Below are 13980 nucleotides of genomic sequence, written 5' to 3'. Positions count from 1 at the left end.
AGGGTGTGCTTTCAGTTTCTTTTTAAGATTGTTTTATGTGGTTTTCTGTGAGTAAAGTAAGCTAGGAAAAATGTAAATTACTGTAATAGCTATATAAAACTCTTTAGAAAACTAGAACCAGAGATAGTTGTCTAAACGGTAGGTTATATTGAGTAGAATGTTAACAGGAGTGTGTCCCAGAGCATGAGGAACAGGACTGTGTCTTGTAGTCTGCAGTGCATTTGTCTTACAGCGTAGATACTGTCATGAGCTGCAGTGACTTCTCCAAGTTTGTTGCCAGACACCAAAATAGCTTGTCAACACTGGAGCAGAGTTTGTCAAAGTTGTATTGTTATTGCAAATTGCTTGAGCCTAGTAGGATCTTCTGTCACTATCCAGTATATCATAAGGATGCACTTGTTATTCAGTAAATGCATGCGAGGCACAGTTTTGTAGGAAATCTTCACTGTCATGGGCAGAGACCCAGTCTTCTGTTGGTGATTCTCAGTGTGCTGTCCTACAAGTAGATACCCTGTTGTCAGTATATTAAAACTGGTATGCCAATGTCTATTTATGCATTTGGATGGATGAAGTAATTGTTGAAAGTTTAAAAAATTACTTTTGTTCGCATCCACAAAGCAGTGTCCATTTTTTACATATGCTTGTATGTACCTCTGTGCAAGTTGCAGAGGAGGTAATGTACACTTGAACAACTTAGGTTCATGATTACAAAATTCATAAGTTTGACGTTTGTGTTAAGTGGCATGGCATATGGGAAATAACATCATACTTTCCCATTTCTCTTAGATCTATATAGCTTAAACTGTGTACGAGAGGCATTTTTTCTTTTCAGAAGATAGATTTGTGGATCTTATAGTTCTTAAACAACTGATGCTTCTGTGAGTTTCCTTTCAATGTCCAAAGCCATGCTATCCAGAACATGAAAGGAGAAAAGAAGTTCAAAAATGTTTAAGCTGTTTATGTACTACACTAGATAGTATTGAACAGCTTATGCTGACCTTTTTCAGAGTCTCAAAGGGAAAGTTTACCTCTTAAGAGAAAAATTTTATTCTGTATCACTTATACTTCTGGAGATTACTCCTACATACAGTTTAGAGTATATATTGATCAACTAAAAGACTTCATTGTTTGCTTTCAAAAATTTTAATGTATAGTTTGTTGTGAAATTAAAAATATTGAGAAAAAAGTTTATGAGGGCGCAGATAAGTTAATATTCAGAACAGATACTGCTAAGTAGCATGTTTTTAAGCATCTTCATAGTATTTCCATGAGATAATAGGCTTTTGTTTCCCCATTTTATACAGATGCTGAAGTCTGAGGCAAAGAGGTTAAGTGACTGTGAAATACCATTTAAATAAAGTTGGCACAAAGGTCTCTCTTTAATGTAGGGAAGTTAACGGAGACAAAACACATGCTAGGATTCAGGTGGACAGTATTCTTCCCTGTCATCTTTTTTATTTCTTTAGCTGTGGCCACTGAGCTTGTGTTTTACCCTCCCCCTTTAAAATTCTTAAATGAACTCCATGGATTAAATTCTGGCTTCACTGAAGTTGGTGCTGAAATTTGCATTGTGCAGGAAATACAGGGGGAGGGCCAGCAGCTTAAAAATACATGATTAAATTACTGTGTGCTTTTTTAGCTTTCTCTGTTGTCCCTTTCTATTTTTATTCAGTGGGTGTTGAAAGCAAGTGATACTTAAATGCACAGTTGATCTGAGCGTGAAATGTTCTTGATAGCTACATTCTTGCTGGAAGGAACAAGACAATGACCTGTGCTCGGTGACATAACTGTGTTTCACATTCCAAAATCTGGTCTTAAATTGCATGATTGTAATCTATTTATAGAAACTCCCAAGTACAGTATTGACCATGCTTTCAGTAAACTAGTTGGAAATTTTTACGTCAATTTACGTTTTACATAGATATTATTTAAATGAAAGTACAGTACCTTATCATTCTGGTACAATTTTTATAGCCCTTAAAAGGCAAAAGTATGTAAGATTTTTTTTTTTCTCTCTGTGTTTCTGCAAGAGGATTATTTAGTACCACTGCATTCCAGAGAAAACACTTTTTTTTTCTGAATTACTCATGGTGATTCTTACCTAATTTTACAAAAATATAAAGCAATAATAACTTCAGCAATAAGCAATTAGCACTTCCTGGGTGAGCTCAGACCATATATGAACTGTTTATGTCTGAACTGTCTGTATCTTGAAAGTATGCTTTCTACATGTCACTTTTTTCTTCTAATCTAGTCTCATTCTGGCATTAAGGCTCTAGCCTTCACTGTCATGTGAAAGGAATTTTCCTTGGTAATAGCTGAAAATAAAAGAGCTGCTTTTGTGATCATCAGGGGTTAATTAGCAATCATTTTGCTGTACAACTCAAAATTTGAATTGCTCTAAACATGTGTTGCATTTGTAATATGACTGCATGATGTATCAATGTAGATGTACTTGGAATGCAAAAGGCCTTCTCATCTCTGTAGCAGTTTCCTATGCGAAGTACAAACTGAAAGATACCGCCGTTCAGTTTTGAGCTGTATCTGCCATCATACGAGTTCAGTTGCACAGAAAATCGTTAGACATCATTGACACAAAAGAGCATTGTCTGTCTTCTCTTCTTGAACTAGATACTAAATTTACTTGTAAATGATAATTATTTTGATTTAAAATATTTGAAATTTCAAAGAAAAAGTAACTTTGTCATTAAAGATAAGGCTGAAGTAAGGTGGGAGACTTATCATAGGGTTTCATTCCTGTGTAAGACCTGTTTACGGAGAAAAAGTCTTCTGAGGAATATGACATTAGAAGTTACAGCGAAGAACTGCAGTGAAGCAGGTCATTACCCAGTCTTGCTTTGGGAGGACTTTTGGAAGTGTAGGTTAATGGTTGGACTGGATGATCTTAAAGGTCTTTTCCAACCTAAACAATTCTATGATTCTGTGACTTCTGAAGCACACTGTTTTCTTCTGTACATTGAGTGGGTCAGCCAGCTTCACACTGCTGGCAGAATCACAGAGAGGGACAGATAGATTTAACTGAAGTTTTCACATACCCTGATGTAATTTATGTATGGGTTCTGTCACCCCTAAGCAGCTTTCATTCCTGCTTCTGAACTGGGATGTGTTTTTTTCCTTTAAACATTTGAGAGAAGCCTGAGGAGGGATAAACTTTGAGAACTGGTAGCTTTTTGTGTGATCAGCCCAACAGACTTTATCTCTACAGGAACCCCATTACACTGTTGACTGAATGCTCTGATTCTGTATTCCAAGCCAAAACTAAGAGTTTAAGGGGTTTATGGTATTGCTGAATAATAATAGCTACAAAACTTACTAATATTTTACATATTCACTACAGAAACAGGTCAAAAAATTAGATATTTATGTTAGTATTTTAGTATAAATATGACTTTGACAGAAACATACAAAGACTAAAGTCTTAACATAAGGATGTAATGGGAGTTGTGACTGAATATCCAACAGTAATCCCACACAATTTAGTTTGACAGACTAATTTTCTAGTAAATTGGACTTCTCTACGTCTTGACAAAATGGATGATTATGATGATTACTTTCTGCAGCACAAAGAAGCATTTGGATTAGCAGAGGTAACATCTTAACAAATGTCAAACTTGGTTACATTTTGAAGGCCATGACTTGAAAAGCCCTCTATAAAAAAATTATTATATTTGTACCTGGAATGATGATTTCTCATTCTCTTTGTTTCTCAGTCTGTAGTCTTATTCTGTGAATTAAATATATGCTTATGATAAAGAAGTTAAAACTACAAATCAGATTTCTAAACACTAGTTCAGGTATCAGATTCTGTTTTTCATGCAAAATTCCAGATGCAGAGCTGCTGAAAATAAACATACTTGACAAGTCTTACAGAGTCTTTGTCAGGCATGCTGGGGTCAGAATGAGACCTTTTAACTGTTCTCATTTGATGCTGAAATTGTTGTTGAATATGGAATGTGGGTGTTGGGGGTCAGGGGAGACTGCAGTGCTGAAGTACTCTCAAGTATATGCGTTTGCTATGCTTAAATAGGAATGAATAAAATGCATAACCAGACTTAGTTTTTTTCTGTAGTTATAGCGATGTATCCCAGCACTAAATAATCTAAATTAGTTCTTTCATGTTCACAAACGCTATCACTTCTACTTTGGATGTTTTTAAGTATTTACTGCCATTACAGTCAGAAGGCCTGAGTTAGAAAACTTGGGAAAGAAAGAGAAAATATTTCATTATAGTAATCATTTTTAGCTCCTTATTATCTCCCATTATATGACATCCCCTTGCTATCTGTGTCCAAGGATTTCCCTTGATGAGAGGGCAGGTATGTTAAATAAGGAGGAAAATTCCAGAAGCATTTTGTTTCATAAAGGGTTATGCTGTTTGCATGATGCAACATTATGTGAAAGAGTGCCATGCAGCACAGTCAAAAAAGAAGAAAATTAATTTTTACTACTCCAAACAGGATGATGTGTATTTGTAACAGTCCAGACTTAGAGTGCTAATGCATTCCTTTGGGGCTTTGCTATCTCTGTCTCACTGAAGAACAACAATTCTCTATTTGTTCTGAAGTCAGATTTGGATTTAATTTGCTAAACTTCCACTGACTTAAGTGGAGGCGAGGCTTGCGTTCACATGTGCACATAGGCGGCGTGCCTATCTGTAAACCAGAGGGCGTGTTGTATAGCCCTTCTTGCCTCTTGTGTTTTTGCAGAGGGCAAGCGTACCAGCAGACTTCTTCCTTGTTATTTTTTTTAAAGATAAAATTAGTAGACAAGAATAATATTTTCAAACTTCAATCTGTTTAGAAAATGTCAGTGGTGCCAGCCACAAAATGTAACTTTGATTCCCAGGCTTTTAATTCCCAGACTGGAAGTAAGCATGCAGTCCCCAGACGGGGAAGCTGGAAGTGTGGGTAGTCCTGGGAATGGAATCTCTTCAAACAGATACTGCTGTTGACTGGTATGAAATAAAGTCTTTTCTGTGCGTTCAGATTGATTAGCATTTTGTGGTCAGTAGTATTACTGAACTCTTCAAAGTTGTGTATGTGTACAAACAGGACTGTGAATTCTTAAAACACAGATATATAGCATAGCCAGATTCAGGAACTGAATCATCGTATAATAACTGAAGCATGGTATAATATGGAATGCCAGTGCATTCAGAGCTCTAGTTCATTATTAGTGAATCTTTGCAACATAACTATATCACATTTGCAAGCCATACTTTGCTTTGATACAGGCAGCACTAAAGATAAGAAAGCACATACCCTAATAAGGAGAAACTACACTGATTTTTAAAACAGCTCAAGATAGGTTGGAATGTGGTGCTTAATTGAATAAATGTAAAAGAATTGCTTTGTTCTTTTATGTTGTTTTGTAATAAATTATTTAAAAATAAATTCTTTCCATTCAAGGATGATAAGCAGTTATGAAAATGATGGCATTACCATAATTTTAGCATGCTGGTTCTTCCTGGCCCCCTTCTCCTGCGAGAATGGTGCAAGGATGACAATGGTGACATGTCCTCAAACTCTTCTATCCTCAAAGAAGAGGTTTTTCTGTCTTTTGTTTCAGAACATAAAGCATTAAACTCCATAGTGTCAGGACCATTGTGTGATAAAATACCTTAGCTGTCCAACTATAGGCATTGTTTTTACTTTTCTGGTTTTGTATAAATTTTTTTATTAAAGTTCTGACACATTTTCCACAATTCAGTATGCCTGTGCTGTTTCCATGCATGCATCCATTCTCTTTGTTCTAATTGCCATCCAGGAGAAAATATTTAAGTTGCATTAAAATTTATGACAGTTATGGAGCCCTTACTTATTTTTCCTGTCTTGTTCTCTAGTTGAAGAAAGGATCTTCTATCTATGGGTCTTACATATTCAGCAAAATTTGAAATTAACATTGATACTTTTTCCCTGTGTCTCATATTTGATAAGCCTTTCAGTGTGCAGAATTAGAGTAAGAAACCTTTTCAATTTTTCAACGTGTAGCTGTCACAAGGGAGTTTTCAGTGGGTGGAATTAGAGCACTGGATAGATGAAGAATGGAATAGCTTTTTCTAAAGTGCTCAGTTCTAGTCTTACTCCTTCATTTCATTGGTGGATGAAGTGAATATTAAATAATTAACAGAGCACTTTTTGAGATCCCTCGGAATGAACTGCACAGCACAGCAAGATAAAAAGCTCACTTTCTGAATTGACCAGTGATTTTAGCATTGTTCATTCTGGGGTACTCGGAATAGGAGCATCTGAAAAGTGCAAAATATGCATCATGGAAACATAAAGTCATGAAGTTGAACATGTGCAATATAGGAAGTAGTGAAATGAATTCATAGGCCATTTTCTCAATTTAAATCTCTTGGAAACAAGCTCTAATCAAAGGTGATTCTGTAGGGTTGGTGGTTTTTTTATTGGGGTGTTCTTGGCATGGGAACATCTCTGGTGACTCATAAAACGTGTTTTCCAACTCATTCTGCAAACTTTCCTGCTCAACAAAAAGCTTTTAGGTGCTTTGGAAGTTCGACTTTTATTCTTGGAGCTCTAGTTTGCGTCAAAACGTGGAGCCACATGGTGCAGAAGAAAGTCAGCACAGTTCCTTTGATCGCAGTCTTGGAAACTTGTATCTTGATCCAAGAAACAGAAAAGGCTGAAGATTAACTGCATTCAAATCATACCAGTACTACTCTGAAGAGAGCTCACAGTATGAGGAAATTGATTCTGGAGACAGAAGGATGCTTTTTTCCCCCCTCTTGAAGTGTGTAATGGAAGAAAGGTTTAGGATTAGAAGAACAGCAGCAGGATCTCAGTTGGGGCAATAGCGGTAATTTCATTTTAGGAAGATTGTTTTGGACTAACTTCTCAGGTTTAAAATGCTTGCAAGCATTTTGTATATAATTGCTTTTATTTTGACACTCCAAAATGGAGGGGGGGGGGGGGCGGGAGGTGGGGATGGTATGAGATTGTTTGCAGAAGCAGCTGAGATGCACAGTGTTTTATTTTTATTCACATGAATAAAAAGTTTCTGTGAGTAATTTGAAGGTATTTTTCTGTTGACTGGCTAATAGTTATTCCCATACCTCATACGTTCATTTAGAAAAACATTTTAATGTTATCGCTGACTAGGTGGGACAGTTGTTTACAATGTGTATAGACGAGTACAGTGTTAGAAAGATAATAGTGTCCCCATTTTAATGCAGTTTTTAAATGTCAACTTTCTGTTCCTTAAGATTTTCAGAGAAGTCTGAGATAAGTAAATTTGTTTTGTTTTGTGGGGTTTTTTTAATGGTCTTTCACCACTTGTCTTCATGCATTCTTATGCTGTCGTGTGATATGTTTAAAGCTATAGAGTGTTTATATGTTTTTCTTTTTCCTTTTGTATCACTTTATTTGTGAAGCATTGCCTGGGCAAGTTTTGTGTAATGTTATAGATTCAGATTGGTGAACAGCAGTGTTATACTTTGAGATTAAACATTTGTGATACCACATGTACATGTGCATAGGGAGTACAACTTGGAAACTGGATGGTTAGTGCAGGGCGAAATTAGTAGTTGCCCACATCACATCTAATCTTTGAATAAACAGCAGTTGTTGCTCTCCAGAGAGTAAATCTACATGACACCCAAGCATGTTACCCTTATCTTAAAAACATTATGTACTCTGTACATAATATAACAAAGGTACTGCCACTATTATTTCTCAAAACCTGTATACAATTGCCAGTAGTTTTTTTGAATATCTAATTTTGTCGCTAGCTTAGTAAAAAAACCCCACCCACCCCACCAAAACCTATGCTTAGCAAAGATACGTACATATTTGTTGGTCAGTATGAATCCAAAAATGATAGGTGAAATATGGACCCAATACAAAGTGTTGCAAAGAGCAAATCCCATTTTAAGTATTGCCTTTACCAGGTAGGGATATTAAAAACACAATATTTATATCCTTGGGAAGAGTACAGAAGAAAAATAGCAGAGTTCTTGGTAGATGAAAGGTGTTCTCTCTTTCCTCCTTTTTCTCTGTTCTTTGGTGGTTTGTTTTTTGGGTAGTTTTTTTTTACCCCATGGCAGATAGTGAGCTGGAGTAGGGTAGACGGCAGGGTTGGTTTGTTGATTTCTTTATTTTATAAAACATTCCCAAAGGGGTTTTTTTCATCTATTTTTATACATCCATTTTTAAAAGTTTCAGGGACCCAGGAAGATGATGTTTTATGGATAGCAATGGCAGGCACTCATCAGGTATGGGCACTGATGTTGGAAGGTGGAAAACTACCAAAAGGAAGGTAAGCAGCTGTAATAAGAGACATGTGAAATTGCTGTTTGTCTTGATAAACAGCTTTCAAACCCCAAAGAGAGAGATAATCAAATTACACTAAAAATAATTTTTCTCAAGCTGTACTTAGCTTGAAGCTTGCTGCTTCTGTTCAGACTTAAAAGGCGTGTGTCCTTTTAAGTCTGCCTGCTTTTTCCCACACTGTTAGATGAAGTATGCTACTTTTGCTATAAACCTATGACTTGGTAGGATATATTTGTATAATTGAATGTTACTTCTCATTGCATTTGCTGAATTACCTAGTGATGAATGATAAACTGAGGTGAAATAAAAGTTAGCACAGAGGCATTGAATAATTCCTTGTGCTGCAGTACAGTTGGTTTTATAACTCACAAGTGCTTCTCCTGTAGCTTCTGTTTATGCATAATACCTGAAGTATTTCAAACTCATTCTTGAACTTGGGTACTGTCTTCCTTTAGTGATTTAAAGAAAGGAGTCTGCCTTCGATTCGCTGGGAGTGGAAATGAAGAGAACAGAAACAACGCATACCCACATAAGGCAGGCTTTGCGCAGCCTTCGGGTCTCTCTCTGGCTTCCGAGGAACCATGGAACTGCCTTTTTGTAGCGGATAGCGAGAGCAGCACTGTGCGAACCATCTCTCTGAAAGACGGAGCAGTGAAGCACCTTGTAGGAGGAGAGAGAGATCCATTGGTAATCACTTCAAACTTCCCCACACTGCCCTACTAATATTCCTCAAGCCTGACCTGGAGGAACCACTTTTGGGGTGAGAGGGTAAATCAGTTTCCGTGGCCATCAATTTCTTAACTTCACTGCTTGGAATGCAAATGTGTGCCAGTTGTGACGCTCAGGTTGTAGTGCAAATTGTTGGTCCTCAGATAACAAATTCCTTCACTTATTTTTAAAATAGCCAACTTGATTCAGCATTGTGTGGTCATTAAAGCCAGCTGGATTCATACTGATAATGTCAATGTGAGAGTTTCTGTTTCCATGGTTAGCATCCATACTTCCCAGTTTTCAGTATCCTTGTTTTGAAGTTGTCTTGATATTTTTTTTTTTTTTGAAGCCAGTGAATTTCCATTTAATTACAATCATTTAAATTCATGTCAACATTGAATAATCAAATGTATTCATTTAATGAAATACTTTTTCAGAATTTGTTTGCCTTTGGTGATGTGGATGGAGTGGGCATAAATGCAAAGCTGCAGCATCCCTTAGGAGTAACATGGGACAAGAAAAGAAAACTGCTCTATGTGGCAGATTCCTATAATCATAAGGTAAGCATATAGTAGCTTGTTATTTACAGGCGTTGCAATTTTTACTACTATGAAGGATTATTTTAGGAACGTACAAAGATTGTGCTTGGTTCGGTTAAGCTGAGGAAGCAAATTATACAAGTTCCTTTGTGGGTTCTTTTTTTTTTCTTTCCTTCCTTCCCTTATAGGTCCTTCTCTTTACCATTGTTTTGCTATCACTTGCTGCTGTGTTGATATGATGGTCCCTTGGGGAAGGTGAATTTAGAGTGCCAAGTTACCATCAGACTAAAGATCCTTTCCTTATATCTTCCCGAAGATGCTGAACTAGAGCAAAAGAGCTAGGAGTACTTATTCAGGAATGCTGCAGGTTTGATAAAAGTGGGAGAACAAGAGGACTTGCTTTTCCCTTAAAAAAGCCACCCAAGTTTTGAGAAGAAGTGTTGTGGGTTGCCTCCATAGAACTCTGACATAAGAGAGATTGATTTGTGTGATTGTTCTTATGTGATGTATAAAATTCCATGTCTAGAAGGTTGTTAACTGTACATTGATTATGTGCATTCAAAGAAAAGTAATTTGTTTTAATTTGAAGAATAAAGTGTGTAACACTAAATGTTTATTGAAATTTATGTGGCAAATGAAATTTTGTTTCAGGTATTGTATAAAACATAAACTTTTTTGCTATTACTTTAAGAAAAAAACCACTCATCTATTTTTAGAGAAAAAATGATATAGAAGTTAGCCTGCTGGTTTTGTTATGCTCTTACTATTTTGCAAATGTTTCCAGAAAGGGAACAAACATTAGAAAAACAAGCCATTCAGCATACTTTTATACCAGAGGGGTAGGTGCCTTTGAAATTATGAAAGAGAACACTGAATGAAGGCCAAAGGAAGAAGTAAAGTTCAGCAGGGAATAGGGGGGTGGGGGGATGGAAGATGTCATTTGATAAACTATGATAACTTAGCTTCTAGGACACACACTAGCTAAGGTACTCGAAGTTAGTGTTGGCTTCTGAAAATGTGGGGCATAAGATAATGCAGAACTTCTAAATCCTGGTGGGTTTTTTTCAGAAATTTTTTTGTGTGTCTTTGTTTATCTTAGATTAAGGTTGTTGATCCCAAGATGAAAAACTGTGCTACCCTGGCAGGCACAGGAGAAGCAAGCAATGTTGTTGGTTCCAGCTTTATAGAGTCAACTTTTAATGAACCGGGAGGTTTGTGTGTTGAAGAAAATGGCCGCTTGATGTATGTTGCAGACACAAATAATCATCAGATTAAAGTGCTGGATTTGGACACAAAAATTCTTTCCATGGCAAGTAATACTTATTAAATAGGCTGATAGTGGTATTTCTTGATATAAATTACTATTACAGACTTTGGCAAGTGGTATAAAAATCATATAGCTAATAAACTTTTTAGGTACAGTAGGTATATTCACAGAATGTTTTGTGGTGATCTGGCAAATAAACATTGCCTGTTAGCACAGTTGTTGAAAGCCTTAGTCTTTGGAAAGGCAACTTTTGCATGAAAATGGAAAGTGATGATCCTCTAGAAAAGAACAATACAGAAACATGAGTTATTAAAAAATACAGCCTCGTTTTTTCAGTATGAAAAGCATTTCATGAGCACTTGCCAACACCCTTTGTAACAAGTGGAAGTTGAAATAGATTAACAAGTTCTGTAATTAAGCAATAAGAGATGATTTTGGGAGGTCAGTGAATTAAAGTGGGATACATAGTGGGCTTCCAAGTTGTCAAATCAAAACCACTGTCATAATTAAGCACTACTGTATTTGCTTATAAACATGAAGGCAAAACAAATTCATGCTCCTGTCCATCTTACAATGGCACTATGTCTTAATGTTTTCATATGTATATACATATATATATGACATAATGGTCTTGTATGTTTCTTGCATTTAATAGTACACGATCTTAATCTGTGTTTAAATTATCATATCATATAACATGTTAGTGGCTTTTTTGGGAAATTGTCCTTTACTGTGCAATCTGCATGGTTAAAATCTTGGATTTTATTACCAAAGCATGCAGTTTACGCCCAGATTAGAAGAAAATACCTATACATTTTATTTAAAGTAAAAAATATAATGCAACTGTTAAAATTTTAAATTAAAGTATACTCTAATTAGCGGATATTCTAAAGTAGTTGTGGATTTTATGATTTTAATAGCAAACATTATTTTTATTTGGATTAATCAGTTTTATCTTTTTCATGTAAAAAAATAGTTTTGTCCTTCCCTTTTTCTGTGCCACTGTACTATTGTTGCACTCTGTCAGAAAGTTTTAGTCCAATAGCCCTATTATTGTGTGATAGTTTTCCTAGTCCATGTCAACTTTGAAACTGTGATTGTATTGTGACAGCCTATTTGCTTTCAGTACAAATAAAAATAAATACTTTGTTTGATTTTTACTGGTAGTTGCCTATCCTGAATCCAGAAGTGTGCGATGTTCCAGATAACCTGCCTGCGCAAAAGGATAAAATAACAAACCTTCCAAAGCTGCCTAAATCTGCACCAAATGTTCAGCTTCCTTCGCTAACTGTAGCTCCTGGCCAGACAATTCAGTTTTTATTAAAGTTGACTCTTCCTCCAGATTCAAAACTGAATGAAGAAGCACCTAACTCCTGGTTTATCACAGCAGAAGGTAAAGTGCCTGTGTTGTTTTATCAGTTGAACAGGAGTAGATAAGATAGAAAGTGGGTTATATCATGACGTGCCTGTAATACAAGGGATCTCAGTCTGATGAATCAAAATATCCCTCCCACTCCTGTGTTCCCTTTTGACCTTGTGTTGCAATACATGTTATTTAGAGTTGATACATTTAACATTTGGAGAGGGAAGATGAAAAAAAATACCTGATATAGGTATACACCTGAAATAGGCTGCTTTTTGCTTGAATTAATACATGCTGCTTTTTTTTTTTTTTTTTTAAACTTTCTTGGAACAAGCTGCCAGTGAGGGCTTGCAAAGGTACTGATCCCAGAACAGTCGAGCTTTTTACTCCTTAGATGCTTGCCCTCTCCACTGTCTCTATGAACAGCTTATCCCAGTTCTACCGTCTGTTTCTGGGAGAAAGCTCACCATGAAGCTGAAGCATATTCCTGAAAGATATTCTTTTTTTTTTTTTTGCTTTTGTCTCTTCCCAGAAGTATTTGAGGTGCATTTATACCTGACTACTTTGAACCTACTTTGTTATAATTCATATTTGCATATTTCTGCTTGATTATTTCTATAGTAAGGCACACTTTCTTATGTAAGAGGTAAATTATGTTATGCCAGGGAAGCAGAAATGGTTGGCCTTTCTTGCAAGTTCTTTTGCTGACTTCTTGTGTGACCTTGGACAACTCTTTCAGTCACTATGTACCTTGGTTACTGTGAAATGGGAATATTATTATTATATTGGGATAATGGAAATGCTACTCATGTTGTGGCAGTTTCCTGAGCCTAAATTAATCTCTCTCAACTCTTAAGTATTCTAAAAGAGCACATGGAACATGTTCACATGGTGTGCAACTGGAGCAGTTTCATTCTAGCCATTGTTGCCATCCTTATGCTGGGGATTACTGTGCCCATAATACAACTGGTAGAATAGACTGCATAAGTGTTCCCTAGAATTCTTTTCAGTACAAAAATAGCAAGGTTATCTGAAATGCCTTCTTGCACAGGGTGACCATTAGTGGGTGTTTGGAGACAGTGCTTTCCAGTGGCCTAGCTGTACCCGAAAAGGAGAATCTATCCATGCCCTTGGAAGTACTGTATGAAAGCCAATATACAAAATAACCCTTATTTTTTCACATTGAAACAGTATTGCCTGGTTATGGAGTTACTCAGGTGTGACTCATTTGCTTTAATACATTTACGCTCCAGGAGAAAATTTTTTATCTCGGTGGAATGTCAATACTTCTAAAAAGTATCCTATAGTAGGTGCTGTATTCCTAAGTAAAACCATAAACTGGTGTTCTTGAAGGTGAAGGGAGGATACTTAGCATTCAGAACCTGTGAGCAATTTCTGAACTTTATAAACATGTTTTCTGTTAGACTCTAAGCACGCTTAAGTAAGCAATGCATGGTACAGAGAACTGTTACCTCTCGGAGGAAGTGAACAAGATACCCACCAAGCCAGTATAGAGCAGAGGAAAGCTTAACTGACTGTTTAATGAGTTGCTGCACAGTTAAAAAAAAAAAAGAAGAGCCTAGAATGTTATTTTCTTTAGTTTCTGCATCAGTTTTGATGTTGAAATTGCATCATTTGCACCTTCAATAGATTTTTGAAAGCAATAGAGAGAATATTTATATTTCAGTTACATTCACTCAGTTGTTGCACTGCATTGGAAAACATTTATTTTTTAGAAATGGTGCTAGATTTTAAAATTCTACTATTTTTTGGTAGTTTTCTCTGTCT

General features: G+C 36.2%; 1 protein-coding gene across 3 annotated transcripts in view; it reads left to right on the top strand.

Annotated features, from left to right (window-relative positions):
• Positions 1–13980, top strand: part of NHLRC2 (NHL repeat containing 2) — a 33881-nt gene that overhangs the window by 16146 nt on the left and 3755 nt on the right. For 2 of the 3 annotated variants that reach the window (XM_075717781.1, XM_075717779.1), the window contains 6 exons: positions 8199–8298; positions 8768–8999; positions 9461–9583; positions 10662–10871; positions 11997–12222; positions 13269–13271. In XM_075717781.1, coding sequence (XP_075573896.1) covers positions 8199–8298; positions 8768–8999; positions 9461–9583; positions 10662–10871; positions 11997–12222; positions 13269–13271 — 894 coding nt within the window. The remainder of the gene's footprint in view (positions 1–8198; positions 8299–8767; positions 9000–9460; positions 9584–10661; positions 10872–11996; positions 12223–13268; positions 13272–13980) is intronic. The other variant, XM_075717778.1, reaches the window with a different exon arrangement.

Source organism: Pelecanus crispus, chromosome 10, assembly GCF_030463565.1.
Source record: "Pelecanus crispus isolate bPelCri1 chromosome 10, bPelCri1.pri, whole genome shotgun sequence".
NCBI classification, from domain to species: domain Eukaryota; kingdom Metazoa; phylum Chordata; class Aves; order Pelecaniformes; family Pelecanidae; genus Pelecanus; species Pelecanus crispus.
Note: the sequence above shows the minus strand (reverse complement) of the source record. Positions and strands in the feature narration are given on the sequence as shown.